This window comes from Schistocerca serialis, chromosome 8, assembly GCF_023864345.2.
Source record: "Schistocerca serialis cubense isolate TAMUIC-IGC-003099 chromosome 8, iqSchSeri2.2, whole genome shotgun sequence".
In the NCBI taxonomy this organism is placed as follows: Eukaryota; Metazoa; Arthropoda; class Insecta; order Orthoptera; family Acrididae; genus Schistocerca; species Schistocerca serialis.
The window spans coordinates 281,685,625-281,712,541 of record NC_064645.1 but is presented as its reverse complement, the minus strand read 5'-3'; the positions used below and the strand labels follow the sequence as shown (position 1 = coordinate 281,712,541).

The following is a 26,917-nucleotide window of genomic DNA, read 5'->3' as shown; positions in this document are numbered from 1 at the left end:
GGATGTGATACCATCAGCAATACTAAAATGAATATGACTGCCACAGGGAGATAAAAAACAGATAGAATGATATGAAATGGGATAGCAATTGTTACAGTACAACTGTTTCTCTTCAGCACGATCTTTCCTAGTCTTCTCCCCATTCTATGTATCCTACACTTTCCCATTAATGACCACAGCCAAGACTGTTACTCATCCCTGTCAAATAGCAGAACTGAAAAAAGTGGTATTATGTGCGTGAATTATATGTGCTAGTTTGTTAGCTCTGAAGAAGGACTTTGAATGCTTAACAATTTTTCTGACTGTTCCCAGAACCTCTTCTATTTGCTGAGCACACATATATTGCATTCAATCTGAAATTTTCCATTGCTACATTTAGTAACAACTTTAAAAAAATATTCACATCATCTTTAATCAATATTTCTCCTCATTTTTCTTTCCTTTTCTTTTAATTTGGAGAAATGGGAAATGTTTGTGCATCAGACCAATAAATGGCAAATATTCAAAAATGATTATTACTTACCTTACAGAATGGCTAATTTTGAAAGCAAAAGTGCTGCACAGTACACTCAGTTCATGGGGGCGATAATAGTCAGCATAACTGTCAACAGCTTCATCATGTGGACTTGAAATGGGTACTAACTGACGGCAGCGTTTATTCACTTCTTCATATGCACGTGGAAGGAACTGCACTGCACTTGTATCCCACCACTGGCTGCGTGCACGTTTATTTGGAATGTCTAGCTTGTGATGCAAATAGTAGTCAGTTGCCATTTCCCATATAGGAGGCCGACTCTCATCAGGTACAAATAACCCCAGAAACAGGTTGATTGTATGTTGTTTCTCTGCATCTGTACATAAATATTTTGCTCTATTTAATTAAATAATTATATATCACAACTATGGCAAGTATGAAATATAGAATTACATAAAAAATACTACACAGGAAACAACATAGTGCAATGGTTATAAGAAAAAGTCAGTTTATGGAAGAGGATGAAATGAGAAGCAAGAAATATCAAGTACTCTACCATACAAGGAACTCTGTTTACAGTATTATAAACACAGATAAAAACTTTCATACTATAATAAAGTGATGTACACCACAGATTAGAGTACCAATAATGACAGCATGGTTTTCAACAAGAACTAACAATTCATACTGAAAGCATGTCTGTTGAGTACACACAGAAACTACCCACAGAGCAGAGCAGTCAGCCTTAGTAGAGAGTAGTCCTATTTGTCCTTACATAGAAAATTTCAATATTACGCAAATAGTTAAGTCACATAACCTTCCAGAAATCACAAATGCTGAATGATAAAAATTTGCTGGAGACAGAAATTAAGTCTGTGACAGGAACTTTGGCAGCCAGCAACTATAACCACAACAGCATTTCTGATAATGCACAGTTTGCATCATTGCTTCCCCTTCTCAGAAAGCAAGGACCTGTTGTTTTCGAGTGGACTGTAGGTTCTTGCATCTAGATCTAGTCAATTGTCCTTCATGTAGTGGCACTGGAGGTTCCTCACATTCAGGTAGTGGTCTCACATTCCTGCGATCACTGCAGTATTAAAATAGGGTTATTCTCAATATGACAAAGTGATTTTTGAATAGGTATTCATGTACCTAGCATCATAAGACTTTTTATCTTTGATTTGCACTTCAGAACTGTAATAGGGTTTCACAAAAATGGTGTGGAAAACATATCTATGCTTTTGTCTCCCCAATGCAGGATCATCATCCTTGTAAGGTGACACTGGACTAGTGACATACAATTCAGTATGTCTAAAGTAGCAAATTAATAATTTTTTTATAATTTAATCTTCTGGATAGATATAAAAATCCACTTCAGGTTGTCTGATTTCTTGCTTAGAGGTTGTTGTTTGGCAATATAGCAATCACAATGGTTATCCTCGGTGTCCAAGGTCCACAGTTGATTGGTGCCAATGATTGACAAACCTCTTCTTGAATTAGTAATTAGTGATGCCACTTCCATTCTACACTGTTACGTCTGGATATCTGACTTCCACACTAACTCTTCTTTGACTGTTTGCTATATTAGCCATATGAGGGGACTACCACTGATATAACATTTAAAAGTCTCTTGAATGCCTTTCTGCTACTCTTTTCTGGTACATTGCCTTGTTATGTATGCACATCCTTCAAAAACAGTGATCGATAGTTATCCTCAGCCACACCATACACTAGGTGTAGAACTTTTCCAGCTTGTATCATGTCTGGGTTCGCTGTCTAATGCCACCACGAAATTTTCAATATGTGCTGCCTCCCTCTAGTGTTCAGCACTATACTTCAGTTAATCTTTGGCTGTTTCTGAAACCACTGCTGGGCTGTACTGTTCAATTAAAAGTAGACACTGGGAAAGCACCTAATGTACATCTGCTTACATACTCTACAAGCTGCCATATGGTGCACAGTGAAGGGTACTTTATATCTCTAATAGTCACTCCATTTCCCATACCAGTCACAAATAGAAAGAGAGAAATGGCTGTCCATATGCTCCCACACAAGCCCTAATTTCTCTTATCTTGTATTGTAGATCTTATAAGAGATGCCTGCTGGTTGCATTAGAACCATTCAGCTGTCTGTTTCAAATACTGATTCTCTAAATTTTCGGAATAGTGTTTCATGAAAAGAATGTCTTCTTCCTTCCAGGGATTCCCATTTGAGTTCAAGCAGTATCTCTGTAATACTTGGGTGCTGGACAAACCAAGCACTAACAAAACTAGCAGCCCACCACTGAATTGCTTCTGGTTCTTCCTTTAATCAAATCCGGTGGAGATCCTGGACATAGCATTACACAAGAAAGGGTTGCACAAGTGTTCTGTAGGCAGTGTCCTTTATAGATAAGCTACACTTTCCTAGAATCCTCCCAGTAAAATGAAGTTGACCATTCTTCTTCCCTACAATCAACTTTACATGCTTGTTACATTTCTTGTTGCTTTGCAATGTTACATTTAGAAATTTATTGGACACAGCTGTGTCAAGCAGCATATTACTAATACTATATTCAAACTTTAGAGGATTGTTTTCCTATTCATGTGCATTAACTAACACATTTACATATTTAGAGCAAGCTGTCGTTCATGAGACCAAGCACAAATGCTGTACAAATTATCTGTATCACCCTACAGTCACTCACCTATGACACTTTCCCATACACTATGGTGTCATACACAAACTTTTGCGGATTGATGCTCACCCTCCCCAAAAGACCGTTTATAGGTAGAGAGAGAACAAGAGTGGTCTTATCAGACTTCCCTGGGCACTCCTGATGATACCTTTGTATCTGATGAACTCTCACTGTCCAGGACAACATACTGGGTCAACCCAACTGTTGTATTTAGAGACAAGGTCAAATCTCTTTAGCCATTTAATTGGATTTAGTCAGGGCATATTAAAACCACTGCTGGATGCCTATTGCACATCTGACACACTGATGCTTTTGTATCTTTTCACACCTTAGCAATACAAACTCTTAGAGGAAGGTACTGTTTGCATTCAGTTTCCATGAAGATGGTGGCTGGGTAGCCTTACTACAGCCACAGTGATATCCATGTACGAAACATCCAATGTTGATATGATAATCCACACCATGTCATGTGCTTTGAATTGTCTCCAATCCAGACTAGAATGTATGTGACAGCTGACACACAGTGTGAATGTCCTTTGTGCTAAACATTTAAAAAATTTATCTTCATCAATATTTGACACATAATGGCCGGCACTCACTGAACTTGTTCTCGGTCAATTCATGACACATTGGTGGCTGGGTAATGGATTCCTCCAATGAGTCATCAATAATGGCAGTTTAGCATGATTCTCCATCAAAGGGACTAGGTCATTATTCCTGAATAGGTTCAATTATCCCTATGCAAATATCCTTACATGAGAGTTGTGGCTGTTCATGGCAATTGGTGACCTAGAGCACTCCTCCTTGTCCACATAGTATAATCACAATTATTGCTAGCATATTATGTCTTTTGTGAGGCTGAGTACTGTTTAGCATTTGATTAGAGCTTCACAGTTTAACTGAGCATCAAGGCTGTTGACTAGAAATTGTTTCATTGGAAACGGGTGGGATAAGTATGTCTGTAATGGTAGACAATCACCATGAATAATTGTTGCATGAACTTGCTGGACTAGATTCATCAATGTGGAGCTCCAATCTTCCATAGTCTATTATTGCTTGTGATGTGTATGTGACAGCTGACACACAGTGTGAATGTCCTTTGTGCTAAACATTTAAAAAATTTATCTTCATCAATATTTGACACATAATGGCCGGCACTCACTGAACTTGTTCTCGGTCAATTCATGACACATTGGTGGCTGGGTAATGGATTCCTCCAATGAGTCATCAATAATGGCAGTTTAGCATGATTCTCCATCAAAGGGACTAGGTCATTATTCCTGAATAGGTTCAATTATCCCTATGCAAATATCCTTACATGAGAGTTGTGGCTGTTCATGGCAACTGGTGACCTAGAGCACTCCTCCTTGTCCACATAGTATAATCACAATTATTGCTAGCATATTATGTCTTTTGTGAGGCTGAGTACTGTTTAGCATTTGATTAGAGCTTCACAGTTTAACTGAGAATCCAGGCTGTTGACTAGAAATTGTTTCATTGGAAACGGGTGGGATAAGTATGTCTGTAATGGTAGACAATCACCCTGAATAATTGTTGCATGAACTTGCTGGACTAGATTCATCAATGTGGAGCTCCAATCTTCCATAGTCTATTATTGCTTGTGATGTGTATGTGACAGCTGACACACAGTGTGAATGTCCTTTGTGCTAAACATTTAAAAAATGTATCTTCATCAATATTTGACACATAATGGTCGGCACTCACTGAACTTGTTCTCGGTCAATTCATGACACATTGCTGGCTGGGTAATGGATTCCTCCAATGAGTCATCAATAATGGTAGTTTAGCGTGATTCTCCATCAAAGGGACTAGGTCATTATTCCTGAATAGGTTCAATTATCCCTATGCAAATATCCTTACATGAGAGTTGTGGCTGTTCATGGCAACTGGTGACCTAGAGCACTCCTCCTTGTCCACATAGTATAATCACAATTATTGCTAGCATATTATGTCTTTTGTGAGGCTGAGTACTGTTTAGCATTTGATTAGAGCTTCACAGTTTAACTGAGCACCCAGGCTGTTGACTAGAAATTGTTTCATTGGAAACGGATGGGATAAGTATGTCTGTAATGGTAGACAATCACCCTGAATAATTGTTGCATGAACTTGCTGGACTAGATTCATCAATGTGGAGCTCCAATCTTCCATAGTCTATTATTGCTTGTGATGCCACAAGAAATCTCATCCAGGGACAACATTATGACTGCATTCTAGTAAAATGAGAAATTCTGAGTTTGTGTTCTGTGACTAATGTTTATTCCAACAACACAGTTTCCTTTAGGTGAACTTATTTTACATTTGTAGCCTTCAGAACTGTAATTTTGGATCTTGGGAGATATTCTTCTACAGCTGGAGTTATGAGAAAATAATGTTGATGCGATTTCCCAACACCTTGCCAACAGTCAATCATGCAGGATTTTTGTTTCTAGTAGAATCAGCTCATCTTGTTTACTTTTTCTTCTTTTGCCGTCATGGTGAGTAGATGAATTTTTTGCACAGTGATGGAAAATGCCTGTACGGTGCAAAGCAATCTTTGACAGGATAACATGATGAGCTTCATCCCAAAGGCAGTCTGTGGACACTGAAGTTGCCTAGTAAGCACAGAATGCTCTGTTGTCAATGGACATACTAATTCTGTCCTCAGCATGAGCTTAAATATCTCTTAATTTTGCCTTCATGGACTTTTCACAAAATATACATAGGAAAAAGCAATATACTCATCCAGTCTTCTGGAGTCATATGCTCAGGATATTAACAGCACATCACATTCTTTTGTAGAATGTTTCTCTTGTAGTGTATTCCACTGGATATGGATGAGTGTCTCAGTGACACTTTCACACGTACTAAACAAACTCATGAAGAAACACTCCACTCTACTTTGGGTCTTTTATGTTTCAGCTGTCTGAGACTGCTGAGTATTACTCAAGCATCAGTCAAATGAGTGTTTTATACACTACCACTTTAGTAGGTGGACTACATGTAACTGAGGAATCTTTCAATAAATATCAGTCAGGCATCTACTTTCCTATGGTTAGTTTTATGTGGTGATTCCACTTTAAATCACTAAATATGCACATTGACTGATATTTAAAGCATGTGACTGCTGTTCGACAATTGTGTCATCATAAAACAATGGGTCTTTCTGCCTATTTTGTGCAATACATTACACTTGTTTATGTTGAGGGTCAACTGCTACTTGCTGCAACAAGCATCTATACTCTGCAGGTCTTCCTGCATTCCACTACATTTTTCTACACTACCCTGGGGTATGCCTGAAGTTACCTTTACTTGTGAACATTTCTATCCATTAAGAATGACATGCTGTGTTCTATTTGCCAGGAACTTTTCAATCTAAGCACAAAGATTGTCTGATATTCCATAAGTACACATTTTTTTCACTAGGTGCCAGTGCGGAATTGTATCAAATGCCTTCCAGAAGTCAAGAAATGCAGCATCAACTTGGGTGCCAGGATCTATTGCCTTTGTGGTCTTGTGAAAAAGAGGGCAAACTGGTTTTCACAGGATCATTGTTTGTGGAATTCATGTTGATTCCTACTAAGGAAGTTTTAGGTCTCCAGAAAAGTCTTAATGAGCAATCATAAAACATGCTTCAAAATTCTACAAAAGACTGATAGCAGTGATATAGACCTATAGTTTCGCACGCTTGTTTAACCACGCTTCTTGAAAACAGGAATGACAACATTTTTCAAAATATCTGAAATGCCTCTTTCTTCCGGTGGTTAAAGACCACAAATGAACTCTGTATACTCTCTTTAAACTAGTCAGTGGGCCCTATGTCGTCTTTTCTGAACTTGCCAGCACCGTACGCTCTGAGCCTACACTCGCCAGTCTCTGCCACTGCCCATTTAACTGGAAACTCATTACTTGAGCCTGTTGTTGGTTAAAAATAGTCTATAACAGTGTAGAAAGGAGAGTAAGCGCACAAGGTCACAACTACAACCGAGAACTTGCGTCACTGCTGCTACATGCGCAATGATTGGGTAAGACGATTATTATCTGTTAACACGATCACTATATCCCTATTATTGTTTCACTGATACTATGTCACAAATCATACAATATTATTAATTTTAAAGTCACATTAGACTTTATTCTATGTCATTATGTAACTGTTACATAATTGTTACATCACTGTTGTTTGGTTCAGGCCTAACTAACCACAAATAAGTAAAGATGGCACAAAGCCTAAATGCTTTTGACCTTACTTGATTTGCAACTAGCAGTGTGTAGGAATTCAAATGGTTCAAATGGCTCTAAGCACTATAGGACTTAACATCTGAGGTCATCAGTCCCCTAGACTTAAAACTACTTAAACCTAACCAACCTAAGGACATCACACACATCCACGCCCGAGGCAGGCTTCAAACCTGTGACGGTAGCAGCAGCGCGGTTCTGGACTGAAGTGCCTAGAACCTCTCAGCACAGTGGCCGGCATGTAGCAATTGCCCACAGTGGTACAGAGATGGTGGAGATGGGAGTTGGGAAGAGACATAATTCTCTACAGGAAAACATTACAAGAGACTGTATGCATATATCTTGAGAATGGGTACAATTACTCCTGCAAGGCTGCTTGACCCCCCCCCCCCTCAAAGACAGTGACCTTTGAAGAGGCTAAAGCTAATGTGGCTCTGGTGTTAACACAAAGTCCCAAGAAGTCACTGAGACAGTACCAAAGGGAATCCAGATTATCATATAATTTGAAGGAGATAGACTGGAGGCCATGGGAACAACACATAGTCCAAACATTGTCACTGGAGGACTCTGATGTTAGGCTAGAGTTTGTTAAATTCCTGATACAGTGGTTGGAAGAGGAACCAAATGTCATAAATTTCCATAACAGCTATTATTTGGCCCCTAGCAAAAGGAATCTTAAAGCTGCAATTGAGAAACTGCAGTCAGTTTGTTCATCCCATCATCACAAAGTGGGGTGATGTGGACAATGTGCACTCTATGCAAGGTGACGAACCTCTCCACTTTGCAATGATTTCATGATAATGGCCTACATTGCTATTCCAGACTGTGTTATTGGACATCAAAAAATTGTTAAGTGGTCACTGAGAAATCCAGACTTGACACAATTAGTCTTCTTTCTCTGGGGATATTTGAAAGAGAAAGTGTATGCCAGAAATCTGTATGATTTGGACACTTTGGAAGCAGTGAAGGGGTAGGAATGATATGATACAACAGTCTGTCAGGAGTAGTGAAGAATAGCTAACAATTACACTGACATACACAGACTTTCGACAAGACACCAAGTATGTAATGACAGTATGAGAAAACAGGAGATAGGAATGGAATGTATTTTCTGAACAGTGATTAAACAATGTATTAAAATAAATTTACAGTAGTCTCTGAAAAAGTTACAGAAGTGAATGATATGTGACACAACATGCTATTACTCTATAAACATAAGTTGCCTTGACCAGAAGAATACACGAACTGATACACTGATACACTTGGCTTATGTATATATCAACAATATTGTTCAATTAAGGTGTAGTGTACCTTGTGCTGTATAGAGGTTTCTTTAGCATGCCTTTTCATAGCTGCATGGTAAAACCCAGAACAGAGTAACTTAATACAATACTACAGGTCAAACTAGGGTCCTTCAAGAGGTTACTAATCATGAAGAGTGAAACGAACAGTCATCACCACCCGGTGACAATACCCAGTGGCTATGCCCTTTTGTCTCTACTGGGAAGAGATGCTGCTGTTGAAGAAACAATTGTCAGAAAATTCTCATAAATATCTCCCAAATCAGACTCTCACTCTCCTAAGTACTCAGTTATTATCAGATATCCTCACTGGCATTCTCCGTACACAACGGTATCAAGGTACGTACATGATGCCACCACTGCTGTTTTCATTAACTACTGACTTTGAGATGGTTACTGCTGCACATGAAGTATCTAGCCATCTACCAAGGACTTCATCTCCAGTAGTAGCAGCTAACTGTCTGTGCTGGGACAGTATGTAGTTGATTTCACCTTTGCACCACTGGGTCTTTCTGTGGGTGACTACCTCCTGCTGGCAGCCCCCTCTGTAGTGGAACGTCTGTTTGAGCCCAACCTTGGGGTGGCCTGATCGCTCTGTCTCTGTGCATTGGTTCCTGGAGGCTTCCATTGAAGCTGATTATTGCCCAGGACAAGCACACATCTTCAATGTCAATCATACTGATGGCTACGGTTTGAGTACCATTCACCCTGTGCTGCATTCTGTAACCCTGGGCCAGCCAGCAGTTTGAACGAGGCTGACCTCCATCAGGTGCAGTGCACAGTCTCTGCTAGTTATGGCCATCCTACTGACTCCAATGAGTGATGTTGCTCACACACACCGCTGTTCAGGCATAGCTGCTGACAATGGCTCACAGGGCTCTGCAGCCCACTACGTCATCCTGGGGTCGACAGTGAACAAACACCTATGCTTAACATGAATAAAGGTCTAATTCAACCTTGGGTGTCTTACTATCATTCCGTCACTTGCTTCCAGTAACCATGACCACTCTCAACCCATGTCCTGGCCAAGGGGCTTGACCTTCACATAGCTGTCTCCCCCACCACCATGAAGGTCACACCTCTGGCCTCTGCAGAACCAAGAACATTGTGGTCCAGGCTACTGTGTTGCTCAACCTACAGTGCTGAAAATCCTCTCACCAGACTTACTTAAGGCTAGAAAAAATATTATGCTCTTAGCTAGACATGCTAGGGAAGATACTGTCTTTTAAAGTTCTTTCCATCATTCAATAATATTTTTCTACCTTTACACCCTTTACAGTAACAGCAACTTAGAGCTACAACGATACTTCATGATGGTTGTTCACATGCTCCAGACTTCTCTCATTCTTCTGGAACATCAACAGATGCAGCAATTCATAGGCTTGTTGTACTTTTGTGTGAACTACGAGTGACTAGAAAGAACAGAGTTGCAAAGTGGAGCCACATTCACACCTAATGATGTTATGAGATTGCAGAAATATTTACACACAGAGCACTAACCTTTTTGGAAACATTCTCTGTCTACAGTGCTCAGCGTCGAAAGATCATGATATGGGGGACATGAAAATGAAGTGGTCTTGTGGTACAAATGTAGTTTAATCTTATTCCTTCCATTCTGTAACTCATGTACCTTAACTGAAGTATAGCCACGGCATCAATAATTCATTAGGGCTCAGATGATCATCCAAAAGTTTACACAACCAAAGAAGTGTCAAGAGGAGAGTAGGATGATTGTCTTGTTCTAAATTATTGACAGCTTCTTTGAATGGCATGATGAACACCAGGATCTGCTAGAAAAGGTACTGACTTCATTAATTGCTCAGGAATACACAAGGACTTCAAACAGCAGAACAAACTCTGATAAAACGTTAGTTGCCATTTTTGCCTCACTGGGAAATGAGGTGGTTCTCCCAATGCCATGTTTAATAAATAATAAATACTGTCACTGTAGTGTAGGTTGTTTTGCATACATCATCCATCCAAATATTGGTTTGGAAAAAAGTTCTTTCACTGGCAATAACAACAATAACTCATGGTACCAGCACCTTTTCAATAACGTCTGCAATCATATGAGGTAGTACAGCCTCCATCTCAACTTCACAATCCACTTCAGTTCCTACAGATATGAATGCTTGTGCTACCTTTTTGAAATGTGACCAATGAACCATACTGAAGACTATGGTCTTTGTGGCAAATGAGTGCCACTGAATCACAAGAAGTTCCCTTTTCGGTCACAGTGATTAACAGTGGTATTACTCTGTGTCCTGTTTTCAAGCACATATGTTTCCTCATGATGGAGGTGGAGTAAACAAGACTAAAACCATTTTGTTAGCATTGGATGAACTTTGTATGTTTTCCATCTGAAACAGGAACTATAGCATTGAACTTTTTTCATACATCACACTTCCTATTCTCAAGCACATTTGCAGCTGTGTACATGCCACCACTTAATTTTCATATCACATTGTCCGCAGTCTCACAAGACACAGTTTTATTAGAGGCCACCTGATCCCAAAAGTAGGTTGTTTTCTCCTTGTGAGTGCTACACTACAACACCAAGATCATGCTGGTTGGTTGGTTGGTTTGGGGAAGGAGACCAGACAGCGTGGTCATCGGTCTCATCGGATTAGGGAAGGACTGGGAAGGAAGTCGGCCGTGCCCTTTCAGAGGAACCATCCCGGCATTTGCCTGGAGTGATTTAGGGAAATCACGGAAAACCTAAATCAGGACGGCCGGACGCGGGATTGAACCGTCGTCCTCCCGAATGCGAGTCCAGTGTCTAACCACTGCGCCACCCCGCTCGGTCAAGATCATGCTCTCAGCTTCCCTAGTACATCATGGTGGACAATGGTGCAGCACATACTGGTAGACAGGTGACAGCTCTGAGGACAGCAGTTATGAATGAGACATTCTTTCGCCACATTGGCACTGCAGATGGCAGACTTGCTACACAGTGGCAACGGCAGCATGCACACACTGGCTGCTCTGGAATCACTCTAATACAATTTTAAAGAAACTGTTGAGTAAAGCAATTTGATTCTTTCATATCTTACAGTCTTATTCATCAAGATCATGTTAAACTAGCTATGTTTTCATTAATGGCCATAGTTATTGTGATAATTCGAAATTTAGTAACCCAATTCATGAAATTCAAACAGTCTGCAATACCAAACAGGAGTCATTATTAGGTCATACATTGATGCATACGAAATGTAGCTGATGTACCAAAATTTTCTTAAAACCTATGACAACATCTATATTTATCTTCCAATTCAATTAAATCAACTGTATGGAGTGCACTCACTTCCCCACACCGTGCTCAAAATAATGCTGTGAGAATAACCATTTAAACATCCTATTAACAGAATCTTCCGTCGGTTCTTGGTAGAACAACATTATAATAATAAATGAAAAGCACCAGTTGGCTTTTGTTCTACAATATTATTTTTATTGCTAACTGGTTTTCGGCTTACAAGGCCATCTTCAGTTTTTACTATTTCATTGCAAAGATGTTACTCACTGTATGTTTCTACTTCACTCTAGATGTGTTACTTCTCTTCCAGTGTTGTCTGCTAACATTTAACTTCTTTGGTGATAATACTCAGTAATGCCTGAAGATGGCCTTGTAAGCCGAAAACCGGTTAGCAATAAAAATAATATTGTAGAACAAAAGCCAACTGGTGCTTTTCATTTATTATTTAAACATCCATTGTATCTCGTAAATGGTTCAAGATATTGAAATGAGTTTTTGGTAAATGATAGCAAGCAAGGAGGAGAGCACTTTGCCATGCAGTTAATAAGCAGAACTTCCTTGTCTACCACTATATACAAGTAACTACAGACTTTTTCTATACCATGATGTTAGTTTATGGGCCATGATAGCTGGTAAAATGGGACTGGGTGTGGGTTTGCAACAACGTAAGTGAAGAAATTGCACATTTATTTTTATACAAAGAATGGTCTTTTTTGTAAACTATTGACCTGACTTGTCCTCAATTGCTTATTTAGGGCTACTGTTCCTGTTTCGGGGTTCTACTGTAGTTGCAACTGCATTAGCATTTTAGTGAGATGACTCTCTGTAAATTGTACTGTGGTGTGTTTTGCCAAAAATGCAAATTTCAATGTGTCAACAAGGGAAGTTAGGTGTTACTGAAAACTTGCTACTAATGACACACTCCTGCATGCCTCAGTAAGGCAATGAGTCAATGAGCAGGAGGCGGCTGCAGTGTCTCAGTTCTGACTTGTCATATTCGTGGAACTATAGCAGGAGGGAGAAAAGCCAGTATAGTACCAATGTGACAGTGGACCTAGATTTCTAGTAACTCGCAACACTGGACTTGTACTCATTCTACTTTTGACCTCTACCTGTGACCTATAGCTGATGACTACTAGGAGAGATGCAATTTCTTTTGCGTACCATATGTGCAATTGTATGGACATCCCATGGGGTCAAGTTGTTTTTCCTCTGTTAAGTGATTTCAGTTGGGTTTTTGTCCTGTGGTCAATTATTTTGATATCTGTCATTTTGGAGTTACTGCGAAAATTTAAAGGGGGAATGTCAATGAGTCTTCATTAGAGAAACAATCTTAGAGAAAAGAATTTAAAATTTGGCCTTCTCTTTGTCATCCTCTGTTTTGATGTCATTATCATTATTGATCGAGTGTCTGGACAGATGGTTTGCACATGTTTACTGATTTAATGCAAGACCAAAACTTCTTACAGTATTCTGTCAGATCAGTAGATAGAATTATACTTTCAAGTATGCTGAACTCTTCATGCTCAACTAGGCTTTGGTTGCATTTAAATCTGCAGTGGATCCCTATTTGCTTTCGGATTAGCTTTCTAACATGGCTGTCTAACCACGCACATCTTTCCCATCCCTCATAAATTTGCTCAGCATGTATCTTCCTAATCAATTTTGTACAATATTGTTCAACTTTGACCATTCATACTCAAAACTTTCAGTGACAGATGAACGTTTGATAGCGATTTCATAGGTATTTTGAAGTCTGTTTCATGTCCCACTCACTAAGTAGATGTTTAATCCCACCTTTCCTTTCATCCCTATTGACACTTGAAGATAGCTATGCTGTAATGGCCTTGCAATCAGTGATTCCCTGTTTTGCACAAACTGAGCCAAAAGGCTGGGGCCTCCTTGTAACTAGACAATCTAAGATCTTATCTGTATTTCCCAGTTCTCTGATTAATTGTTCAAGGTACTTTTCGAATAAGGCATTTAGAACAATTTCACATGATTCCCCGTCCCTCCTGCCTACCATAATTGCTCAAGTCTCCCAATCTAGAGATAGTGTATTGAAATCTGTTCTAATGCTATAATGTGACCAAGGAACTTATGTATAATATTTTCCAGATTTTCTTACAAATGTTCTGTCACTACTATTACTGAGGCATGAGGTCTACAAAAGCATCCAGCTACCATGTCTAATCCACCTTTAACATTTAGCTTCACCCACATTATTTCTTATTCATAACCAGTATAAACCTCACAGTTATTCTATTACCTATAACTATAAAAATTTCTCTATCACCAGTATCCAAGCCTATCTTTGTGATGTGCATTTCAATCAGAATTTAGAATTTAACTGCTATTAACATCTGGTTTCAGCCATTACACGTGGACATTATTACCATCCACAAACGAGACTAGTTCTGGGACCTCTGTGGATGCTCCTGCAGATACCTGATACCCTCTCCAACCTCTGACAGGCTGTTGTTGTTGTTGTTGTGGTCTTCAGTCCTGAGACTGGTTTGATGCAGCTCTCCATGCTACTCTATCCTGTGCAAGCTTTTTCATCTCCCAGTACCTACTGCAACCTACATCCTTCTGAATCTGTTTAGTGTATTCATCTCTTGGTCTCCCTCTACGATTTTTACCCTCCACGCTGCCCTCCAATACTAAATTGGTGATCCCTTGATGCCTCAGAACATGTCCTACCAACCAATCCCTTCTTCTGGTCAAGTTGTGCCACAAACTTCTCTTCTCCCCAATCCTATTCAATACTCCCTCATTAGTTATGTGATCTACCCATCTAATCTTCAGCATTCTTCTGTAGCACCACATTTCGAAAGCTTCTATTCTCTTCTTGTCCAAACTATTTATCGTCCATGTTTCACTTCCATACATGGCTACACTCCATACGAATACTTTCAGAAATGACTTCCTGACACTTAAATCAATACTGGATGTTAACAAATTTCTCTTCTTCAGAAACGCTTTCCTTGCCATTGTCAGCCTACATTTTATATCCTCTCTACTTCGACCATCATCAGTTATTTTGCTCCCCAAATAGCAAAACTCCTTTACTACTTTAAGTGCCTCATTCCCTAATCTAATTCCCTCAGCATCACCTGACTTAATTAGACTACATTCCATTATCCTTGTTTTGCTTTTGTTGATGTTCATCTTATATCCTCCTTTCAAGACACTGTCCATTCCATTCAACTGCTCTTCCAAGTCCTTTGCTGTCTCTGACAGAATTACAATGTCATCGGCGAACCTCAAAGTTTTTATTTCTTCTCCATGAATTTTAATACCTACTCCAAATTTTTCTTTTGTTTCCTTTACTGCTTGCTCAATATACAGATTGAACAACATCGGGGAGAGGCTACAACCCTGTCTTACTCCCTTCCCAACCACTGCTTCCCTTTCATGTCCCTCGACTCTTATAACTGCCATCTGGTTTCTGTACAAATTGTAAATAGCCTTTCGCTCCCTGTATTTTACCCCCGCCACCTTTAGAATTGGAAAGAGAGTATTCCAGTCAACATTGTCAAAAGCTTTCTCTAAGTCTACAAATGCTAGAAACGTAGGTTTGCCTTTCCTTAATCGTTCTTCTAAGATAAGTCGTAAGGTCAGTATTGCCTCACGTGTTCCAGTGTTTCTACGGAATCCAAACTGATCTTCCCCGAGGTTGGCTTCTACTAGTTTTTCCATTCGTCTGTAAAGAATTCGTGTTAGTATTTTGCAGCTGTGACTTATTAAGCTGATAGTTCGGTAATTTTCACATCTGTCAACACCTGCTTTCTTTGGGATTGGAATTATTATGTTCTTCTTGAAGTCTGAGGGTATTTCGCCTGTTTCATACATCTTGCTCACCAGATGGTAGAGTTTTGTCAGGACTGGCTCTCCCACGGCCGTCAGTAGTTCCAATGGAATATTGTCTACTCCGGGGGCCTTGTTTCGACTCAGGTCTTTCAGTGCTCTGTCAAACTCTTCACGCAGTATCATATCTCCCATTTCATCTTCATCTACATCCTCTTCCATTTTCATAATATTGTCCTCAAGTACATCGCCCTTGTATAGACCCTCTATATACTCCTTCCACCTTTCTGCTTTCCCTTCTTTGCTTAGAACTGGGTTTCCATTTGAGCTCTTGATATTCATACAAGTCGTTCTCTTATCTCCAAAGGTCTCTTTAATTTTCCTGTAGGCGGTATCTATCTTACCCCTAGTGAGATAGGCCTCTACATCCTTACATTTGTCCTCTAGCCATCCCTGCTTAGCCATTTTGCACTTCCTGTCGATCTCATTTTTGAGACGTTTGTATTCCTTTTTGCCTGTTTCACTTACTGCATTTTTATATTTTCTCCTTTCATCAATTAAATTCAATATTTCTTCTGTTACCCAAGGATTTCTACTAGCCCTCGTCTTTTTACCTACTTGATCCTCTGCTGCCTTCACTACTTCATCCCTCAAAGCTACCCATTCTTCTTCTACTGTATTTATTTCCCCCATTCCTGTCAATTGCTCCCTTATGCTCTCCCTGAATCTCTGTACAACCTCTGGTTCTTTTAGTTTATCCAGGTCCCATCTCCTTAAATTCCCACCTTTTAGCAGTTTCTTCAGTTTTAATCTACAGGTCATAACCAATAGATTGTGGTCAGAGTCCACATCTGCCCCTGGAAATGTCTTACAATTTAAAACCTGGTTCCTAAATCTCTGTCTTACCATTATATAATCTATCTGATACCTTTTAGTATCTCCAGGGTTCTTCCATGTATACAACCTTTTTTCATGATTCTTAAACCAAGTGTTAGTTATGATTATGTTGTGCTCTGTGCAAAATTCGACCAGGCGGCTTCCTCTTTCATTTCTGTCCCCCAATCCATATTCACCTACTATGTTTCCTTCTTTCCCTTTTCCTACACTCGAATTCCAGTCACCCATGACTATTAAATTTTCGTCTCCCTTCACAATCTGAATAATTTCTTTTATTTCATCATACATTTCTTCAATTTCTTCGTCATCTGCAGAGCTAGTTGGCATATAAACTTGTACTACTGTAGTAGGCGTGGGCTTCGTATCTATCTTGGCCACAATAATGCGTTCACTATGCTGTTTGTAGTAGCTTACCCGCATTCCTATTTTCCTATTCATTATTAAACCTACTCCTGCATTACCCCTATTTGATTTTGTGTTTATAACCCTGTAGTCACCTGACCAGAAGTCTTGTTCCTCCTGCCACCGAACTTCACTAATTCCCACTATATCTAACTTCAACCTATCCATTTCCCTTTTTAAATTTTCTAATCTACCTGCCCGATTAAGGGATCTGACATTCCACACTCCGATCCGTAGAACGCCAGTTTTCTTTCTCCTGATAACGACATCCTCCTGAGTAGTCCCCGCCCGGAGATCCGAATGGGGGACTATTTTACCTCCGGAATATTTTACCCAAGAGGACGCCATCATCATGTAATCATACAGTAAAGCTGCATGCCCTCGGGAAAAATTATGGCTGTAGTTTCCCCTTGCTTTCAGCCGTTCGCAGTACCAGCACAGCAAGGCCGTTTTGGTTATTGTTACAAGGCCAGATCAGTCAATCATCCAGACTGTTGCCCTTGCAACTACTGAAAAGGCTGCTGCCCCTCTTCAGGAACCACACGTTTGTCTGGCCTCTCAACAGATACCCCTCCGTTGTGGTTGCACCTACGGTACGGCTATCTGTATCGCTGAGGCACGCAAGCCTCCCCACCAACGGCAAGGTCCATGGTTCATGGGGGGGCTCTGACAGGCTACAAAAAAAAAAAAAAAAAAAAAAAAAAAAAAAAAAAAAAAAAAAAAAAAAAAAAAAAAAAAAAAAAAATTCATTACTAAAAGTTATGTATGTTTATGGTTACTTTTCAGTATAATCACCATAATGATTGAGGCATTTGTATTACCTGTGTCCAAGCTTTACAACACCCTCAACATAAAATGATGTTATTGATGAGCTGAAATGAGTCTTGACACTGTCTTGAAGCTCTCATTAGTTTGCTAAGTGTTGCCTTCATAGCCATTTCTTCAATTCAGAGAAAAGAAAGAAATTACTCTGTAGCGTCTCATCCTGTCCCCACAAACACGAGTGTACAGTAGTGTACAAACATTCCATGTGACAAGTATTTGTCATAATAGTTACTCTTTGATATTAGTGACATAAACAATTACATGCCTCTTTTGACAGCTAACTGTTCAGCCTTCCACACTTGTAAGCTATCCTGTATAGACGTGTTTTTTGTGGAAATATATGTTGAATTCTACCAGATATCACATATTTGGTGACCCTGACGATAACACAATAACACAACCATGTCAGCTTCAGCATTCTGCGCCGCATCATACACGAACATTCATTACTTCTGCGTCAGTCATGCCGCGCACATTCTCACACGAAACTGGACAATCCACCATTCATCACACAGTACAGTTAATAGGGTTACAATTAAACACCACCATTCTGGCAACAAAACCGGGTGTTGTAGTTTCCACAGCTTGAGATACACTGCACACACAATTAATAAAAGAATTTCCTGAAATCATGCAGAAGTCATCTACTCTCCTGCTGGTAAAACACACAATGGTGCATCACATTTTGACCTTGCCAGGCATCCCATCTCACGCTAGGCCTAGACGTTTGACACCAGAGAAGTTGCAAGTGGACAGCAAGAGTTTCAAGTAGCAGTTGGATAGCCCCAATGCATGTGGTACCAAAGAAGAACATGGTGTCCATGTGGCAATTACCTGCAGCTCAACACAAGGATCATCCCAGATCGGTACTAGGTGTCACATATAGAAGACTTCTCTGCCAAAATTCATGGTAAGACTATATTTTCCACTACTGATCTAGTCTGGGTGTATTACCAGATCCCCACTGCCATAGAAGATATCCCCAAAACCGCAGCAATAACACCTTTCGGTCTATTCGAGCTCACTAGGATGCCTTTTGGTCTGTGCAATGCAGCACAGATGTTTCAGCGTTTCATGGATGAGATCACTAGGGACTTAGACTTCTGTTAATTTTAAATAGATGACATTTTGGCAGTGTCTGCAACGGTAGAACAACATTTACATCATCTGGCTCTAACATTTAATCATTTATGTAGACAAGGCTTAGCAGTTAATCCTTCAAAGTGTACCTTTAGAGCGATGAAGTGCAATTTCTAGGTTACATGGTAGACCACCACAATATAAAGTGGAAGCCATAAACAAGTATCCTCACCCAATAACAATCAGATAGTTATGCCAGTTTTTAGGGATCATGAATTTTTACCAAATATTTATATACAATTACACATCCATAACAGCATCTCTGAATGAATTTTCTAAGGGAACACCAAAGCCAAATGACAAGTTGCATTGGACACGCAAAGCAGATGACACTTTTCAAGCCGTAAAACCAGCAATTGCAGAGGCTGAACAATTAGCACACCACATGGTACATGCTCCACTTGCACTTATGGTTGATGCCTCATCTGAGCCATTGGCACTGTACTGCAACAACAGGTTGAGCATTGTTGGCAGCCCATAGCATCCTTCAGTCAGAAGTTGTCACCTTCACAGCAACATTGGGCAAACTATGACTGTGAACTGTATGCAGCTTATGCTACAGTCAAGAAATTCAGGCATTTACTAGAGGTCCGACAGTTCGCTATTTATACAGATCACAAGCTGCTAATATACGCCTTTGCTGTAAAACCAGAGAAAGCATCGCCAATGCAACTACGCCATTTAGATTACATTAGCCAATTCACAACCAGCATTATTTATACAGGGTGGAGAGAAATTGTGTCATGAAATTTTAACCCTGGATAGCTGATGCCAGTAGGAACCAAAATTACTAGTGTTGTTTAAGATGACAACACATTATTTTTAAACTTTGGAAACTTGGCACCATGCTCTCCAATTGGCCATGGGATTCTCCTGTTGCCATTCATCAGTTGACAGGCAGCACTATGTTTGTCAGTTCACACATACACATGTCCCTTGCCCTGTCGCTATCAATGTGATAAACTCACGTGTCGAACAGGTCTTGCTGTTTGTCTTCACCTCATGTCAGAGGCATTCACATGTAAGCTTTGCTTCAGAGCACACACACGTCCCCTGTGATTTAGTCCTACAGCAAACATGGTGGCACAATATTCGTTTGAAGAACAAGGAGATATGGTTCCTGTTTATGGACTAGCCGACAGTAATGCGCATGAAGCTCAACAGTTGAATGAGGAAAATGGTATCTAGCAAGAAGTCACCCACACCCACAAACATTTACAGCAATTCAATGGCGACTAGGCAAAACAGACTTGTTAGCGGGATATCATGGTGATGCTGGAAGACCTCGAACATGACGGGATGCTGCATTTGAAGAGACTGTTCTCGACCGCTTCTAGGAAGCACCTACAACAAGTACTCGAGCAGTTGAACATGACGTGGGGTCACTCATCAGTTAGTCTTGGAGGTTTTGGGGCAAATTACCTTCAATTTTTGCAAGAAACTCTATCCAGCCTGCTGGAAGATGTTCCCCTGGACACATTGCTATTCATGTGGTTGCATCTGTATATAACAGTCATGCTGTGTGCAGATATTTAAATGAACTCTTCGATGGCCAGGTAATTGGCAGAGGTGCTCATAAGAGATGACCCCTGCGATCACCAGACCTCATGCCACCGGACTTTTCCTGAGGGATTCTTCAAGGTTCTAGTTCACCCACCCGGATGCAAACCATCTAGAAATGAAGAGGAATTAATGGACCGCATTCAACATGCCGCCAAACAAATCAGGGCAATTCCAGGAATCTTGGAAAGCGTTCAGCAAAACACCGTTCAATGTTACCAAGTTTGTTTCATGTCAGAGGGTTGCCAGTTCGAGCAACTGCTTTAAGTAAACAATGTCCTAGCTACAAAAACGGCCCTTTTCATGGCGGACACAATTTGTAAAAGACTTTCTGTATGCGAACTAACAGCTGTTGACGGGTTTGTTCCTGGTATGTCTTATCATGAAATTACAATGGATGTGTCGGGACCCCAGCGGATTCACCCCCAGGCCTCCAGAGTGGAGGCTGGTGCACTACCACTGAGCGTGTGGGCTGCCTTGGATACATCGCGATCTCCAGCAGGCAAAATATTCGCGGTCATGAACTGTCCAGGCATCTGGCAACAAGACAACCCCACAGCCAATCAGAGCGTGTGGCACCAAGTTTCCATAGTTTAAAAATTGTGTGTTGTCGACCTTCACAACAATAGTAATTTTGGTTCCTACAGGCATCAGCTATCCAGGGTTAAAATTTTGTGACACAATTTTTCTCCACCCTGTATGCAAGGGAAGCTGTACATACCAGTGGATGAACTATCATGTGTAGAGGTTGTGAATGTGACAGTAGACACATGCTCACATATTGAAGATGTAATGGTTGGTTGGTTGTTTCGGGGAAGGAGACCAGACAGCGAGGTCATCGGTCTCATCGGATTAGAGACGCATGGGGAAGGAAGTCGGCCGTGCCCTTTGAAAGGAACCATCCCGGCATTTGCCTGGAGCGATTTAGGGAAATCACGGAAAACCTAAATCAGGATGGCCGGACGCGGGATTGAACCGTCGTCCTCCCGAATGCGAGTCCAGTGTCTAACGAAGATGTAATGGCTACCATCAATTTTGATGCCCTCACACATTCCCAACAACGTGATAGTAAGTTACAAGATTTGTTGAAATGACTAGGACGACTGAAATTACAACCTGTTGCGATGCCTGAAGCAATGTTGAAATGTATTGTGGCCCATTTGGACTGAAACCACGTCCATTTGTGCCACAACACTTCTGAGCACAAGCAACCGCTTCAGTACACCACCTGGCACATCCAGGAGTGCAAACCACTATTAGATTGATCAAAAAAAAGTTTCTTCTAGCCTGGAGTGCACGCAAACTGCAAAACATTTGTCAAGCAATGCATTGCGTGTAAGAGAAACTTGATCACACAGCCTGTCAGAGCACTGCTAGACACATTTCTGCCACTGAATCAACATTTTAAACACATGCACATCGATATCGTAAGCCTGCTCACGGTCTCAGAAGGTTATAATTGTTGTCTTACAGTTGTGGACCAATTTACCAGGTGGCCTGAAGCATTCCCCATGAAGAATATCACAACCGAAACTGTGGTACAGACATTTTTTTGCAGTTGTATCACCCAATTCAGCATACCACTTTGGTTTACCACAGAGCAGGGACGACAATCCAAAGCCTACTTTTTCAGAGTATTAGCTAGATCATTAGGCATGAAGCATAAACGCACCACAGCCTATTATTTTGCATCAAAATGGTATAGCTGAACACCTGCATCACCAATTGAAAGCAGCTTTGCAATGTCACACAATGCAGAATTGGAAGGAGGAACTACCTGTTGTACTCCTTGGAATACAGATGTCATTCAAAAGCGATCTAAAGGCTACAGCAGCAGATCTGGTGTATGAGCAAATGCTACATCTGCCAGGAGAATTCATGATCAATGTGGCAGATGATACAGTTGATGCATCAGCCTTTGCTGCTACATTACAAGAGCACATACGTCAATTTAGACCAACGGCGCCCAGAAGTCCAGCTGTGTCACACTCGTTTGTTTTCACAGATCTTGAGAACTGCACCCACATTTTCTTACACAATGATGCAATAAACACACTGATGCAGACACCATACGATGGACCATATCAAGTGTTTAAATACCCAACTGAAATTACTCAAGATGCCATTGGGCTGCACCACTACTGTGAGGACAGGTACTGTCATGGAAGAGAGCTATTACGGAAGTCAGCATGCCTATCCTTTTGTTTAACAATAAAAAGTTGCATTAATCATGGTTCCTGACTAGAGGAAATGAAAATCAATTCGCCATTCACACATGAGGGCAGAATCAATTGACGTGGCCAGGTTTATGTGGCTGGAGCTTAGAACAGACAGACATTTTGAACTCGGCAGTGACAGAACATGTGGTGCGAGAGATGCACAGTTGCCTACTGCACACATAACTAAATTAAAAAAAAATTAATATATTCATGTTCTCTTTCTTTGATCTGCCATACCAAATAGCTCACTCTATAATTACTGGAGCTGCTAGTCTTCCCTCTCTGAAATCAGAACATATATCAAGCTTGTGGAGGGATTTCCCTCTATCCTAAGGAAACCCTTATGTGCACACCATATGTGCTGTGCTACACTAGTAGCCACTTCCTGTGTGTAGTGAATTTCACCATATGTCAGGTAACTGACAGCAATACATCAACTCTACAGTACATTCACAGAAATGTTGGAAGGGGGAAGATGCAGGTTAATTAGCCAGAAACAACTGTGGAACAGCAGCAGCCTCACATCAATATGGGCAATGGTGTAAAAAATTGACAAGTTAAAGACAAGTCAGGAAAAACCACTAATGAATAAAAACTGTCTGAAAATGCAAATTAAAAAAGTTAGGAATCAACCGGGTTGCCAGGTTGAACGTTTTCCAGTATGTTTAAATTTTTTACTGTTAGTTTAGCCTTACATTTTTTTATTTCCTTGTACAACACTTGCTTCCATTTTTTAATATTTGGCACTGGTCTATTGTAGAACCCAAGACAATTTGTCCCCTTAATATACATACAACAAAAATGCACACCAATTTGATTATATTTGTTATTATCACCATGCAGATATAGATTTTATGGTAGTATATGTTTATCTTGGTACTTCTGAAGATAGCTTGATTGCAGGACTGATAGTGTTGTCGACATACTTAATTTCCAGTTCTGATGCTATACACATATTCATAAACTTCATGCAAAGATAATTTCTTGAATCCATACAGTATATGCCCTACTAATTTACTTTTGTTCGACAATTGTACTGAGTTCACCAGTGAAAAAGAAAGGCTACAAGCAACACCTGTACAGTGAAGAGTGCTTCAAGAAATGGGAAGATACTTTTACGTGGGTTAGACCTGGTTCAGCGTCTGATAAACATGCTTTTTTTACATTGTGCAGGAAGGAATTCAGCATTTCACAGGGTGAACGGTTTGACCTCAAGCGATTTGCCCAGTACAAAGGATATCAGTTAAAGGAGAAAGCAAGGAACCAAACCATGAAAGTGCCTAAATATGTTACGAACACTAAGTAATCTGAAGCCAATGTTGTCACATCTTACTTCTGTATCTCACAGCCAAACATAAGCAGAGTTAAGCAAGTTTGGACTGCACCAATAAATTGACAACACGTTTATTCTCAGATTCAGAAACATCTGTAAAACTTTCCTGTGGCTAGACAAAGGTAGAAATATTGCTGTAAAACACATTAGCACCTAAAAGTGTCAGTGATTTTGTTAATATTCTAAAATCTCCTGAAAGTAGTAAGTTTTTCTCAGTAGCTACAGATGCCTCCAACAGAGGCAACAAAAAGATGTTCCCAATTTGTATAAGATACTTTGAACTGTTAGTAGGTATACAGAATAAACTGTTGAGATTGACTGAACAGTCTGATGAATCTTCAAATGCGGTGGTAAAGTTAACTGTTGATAGTCTGGATAGCCACTCACTAAAATATTAATAATTTAACACAATTCACAGTATATAGTGCTGACAGTGCTGATGTGAGTTTCGGCAGGAAACAATCGGTTTATCAATTGTTGCTTTCCAAGAATACCAATCTACAGAAAGTGAGTTGTTCAAATCACATGATTCATAATGCAATGAAGCAGATCATGCAAGAGCTGGAAATGGATGTAGAGAACCTTGTTTCAATATATATTCATTTCTCTGTATCAGCTAAAAGGTGTCAGGAACTGAAGCCATTTTTGAATTTATCCATCCTGAGTGCTCTTCTTAACTCCTGCCATAAACAGATTGATTGAGTACTGGCCAGGTATAAAGAGCTATTTCAATAGCGTTGATGCCTGTCCAAAGCAAGTTGCATCAGTATTTTTAGCTGAAGACCCAGAGAAAGGAACTATTCCTGAAATATATTTGCATTTTGTGTCAGATATAGGAGGTCAAATGAAATGAGTATCAAAATGCCTGGAAAAAAGGGAGTCAAGTATTGTTGGATCACATAACATTCTGTGCAATATCTATAAGAAAAATCACACAGCGAAAGAACGATAAATTCTATAGGAGAGAACCAAGAAATTAATGCCTTAATAAGATTTCATGTGAATTTCATTGTCTCTATGACACACTGTTGAAATATCTTGAAACCTATTTGGACTTATCAGTTAGTAATAAGCATGCAATGTTGGAACCTCTTTCTTTGAATGGGGAAATACAATATTGCGACCTCAGACCTGCAGTGGAAATACTAACCTGGATCAGCTACATGAAGAATTTTTTAGGTGAAAGATACTTTACTGACTGCATCACTAAGGATGGTGGTGATGTGTCCATATGAGTGGAATTATTCACACTAACGTCTTAACAAAAAGTGACAAATATTTCTCAGCTCATGTGTGTTATACTAAGCATAGCAGGTTCAAATGTGTTTGTGGAACAAGTGTTTTTGATGATTAAGAACAAGTAGACTGACACTGGGAACAGGTATTCACCTGAACTCATAAAATCAGAGCTTGAAGTGGTAATAAATTTTGACATTCCCTGCAAAGACTCTTTTAATCTACTACAGAATGACATTACATTTCTAAAAGCTGAATCAGTTTCAGAATGTCTCAGTGATATGAAGCAATAGGGTTTAAGACGTATGTGTGAGCGAGTTTTAATCAAAAATTGGATATAATAAAAATATGAATGCATAGTTATTAAAAATATGTCTATGAAAAATCTTCCTTTTTTTCTGAAGAAAGTGGCAATCTTATGAAGCAATAACAACAGAATTTAAGGTAAGTCAAGGAGCAATAACCAGGAACTTAAAAGGAAGTCATAAAGCAACCATACAGCAACTGAAAGTGGGTACAGCAGAAACAGAATGGCATTTAGAAGAGGAATATGTCATTTTATGGGAAAAAATGGAGTTTGACAGGCAAGAGGCATAATCTCAAGTTCAGATGAGCTACCAAAAGTGAGCATAATGAGTAGAAAAGGTAGAAAAAAAGAAAGCCAAAACCAAAGTTATTGAAGTATGTCAAAACATTGCAGATAGTATCATGGTAGTTAAACAAAAACTTCAAATGAAAATTAATCTGTATTTAACACATTATCAAATGTAAGAACCTCATAGGTGTCATAGTGAGAAAGCTTACTGTACATGTTGTGAGTTCACCAAAGCCACTCAATACAATCCAAAAGTTGAATTCATCAGGGCCCAGTATCATTTATACATAATTTAAAAACCACACCATCAGTTGCATAGACGGAGGTAGGAATGATTACTTATATCACATGGACACACATAGAAGCACATAACTGGAACATGTGGCTGGACACAGAGAAAATTCACATTGTATGAGTGAATCTGAATTTTTAGTGAAATGTTGGTCCAAAAGTAAACAAGACAGAATTTCTAACTCTTTCTGTATATGACACAAATGCTTTTGCAACTCACCTGGATAGCTGCTTTTGCGATGGGGAGATGCACCTGGAGGATTAACGACAAGGGATGGTGTGCTGGCCAGTGTGGATGTGGTTTTTCGGCAGTTTCCCACTTCCAACTAGGTGAATACAAGGCTAGTATCCAAGTCCCACCTCAGATACATGACTTCCAAAAAGTTTAGAAAACTTTCACACAGTTTCACATGACTAACACTGCATGCACCAATTAGGGTACACACATTCTGTCCTGAGGGGCAGGGGAGCGGGGAACAGAGTGGAGACAGGAAGGGTATCTGGTCACCCCTTAAACTAACCATGACAAATTGTGCAGATATGGGAACAAAGGCACACGAAAAAGAAGAAGATAAGTGACTTTGCAAAAGATGTGGAACATTACATAAATGGTTTAGCAAAGAGATTAATGGGTACCATCAGTTTGTAGCCTACAGAGAATATACTT

At 39.9% G+C, this 26,917-nt stretch overlaps 1 protein-coding gene across 3 annotated transcripts in view; it reads right to left on the bottom strand.

The window, feature by feature from the left end:
- LOC126416306 (polyphosphoinositide phosphatase) overlaps positions 1 to 26,917 on the bottom strand; it is a 181,799-nt gene that overhangs the window by 23,248 nt on the left and 131,634 nt on the right. For all 3 annotated transcript variants that reach the window (XM_050083966.1, XM_050083967.1, XM_050083968.1), the window contains one exon: positions 524 to 851. In XM_050083966.1, coding sequence (XP_049939923.1) covers positions 524 to 851 — 328 coding nt within the window. The remainder of the gene's footprint in view (positions 1 to 523; positions 852 to 26,917) is intronic.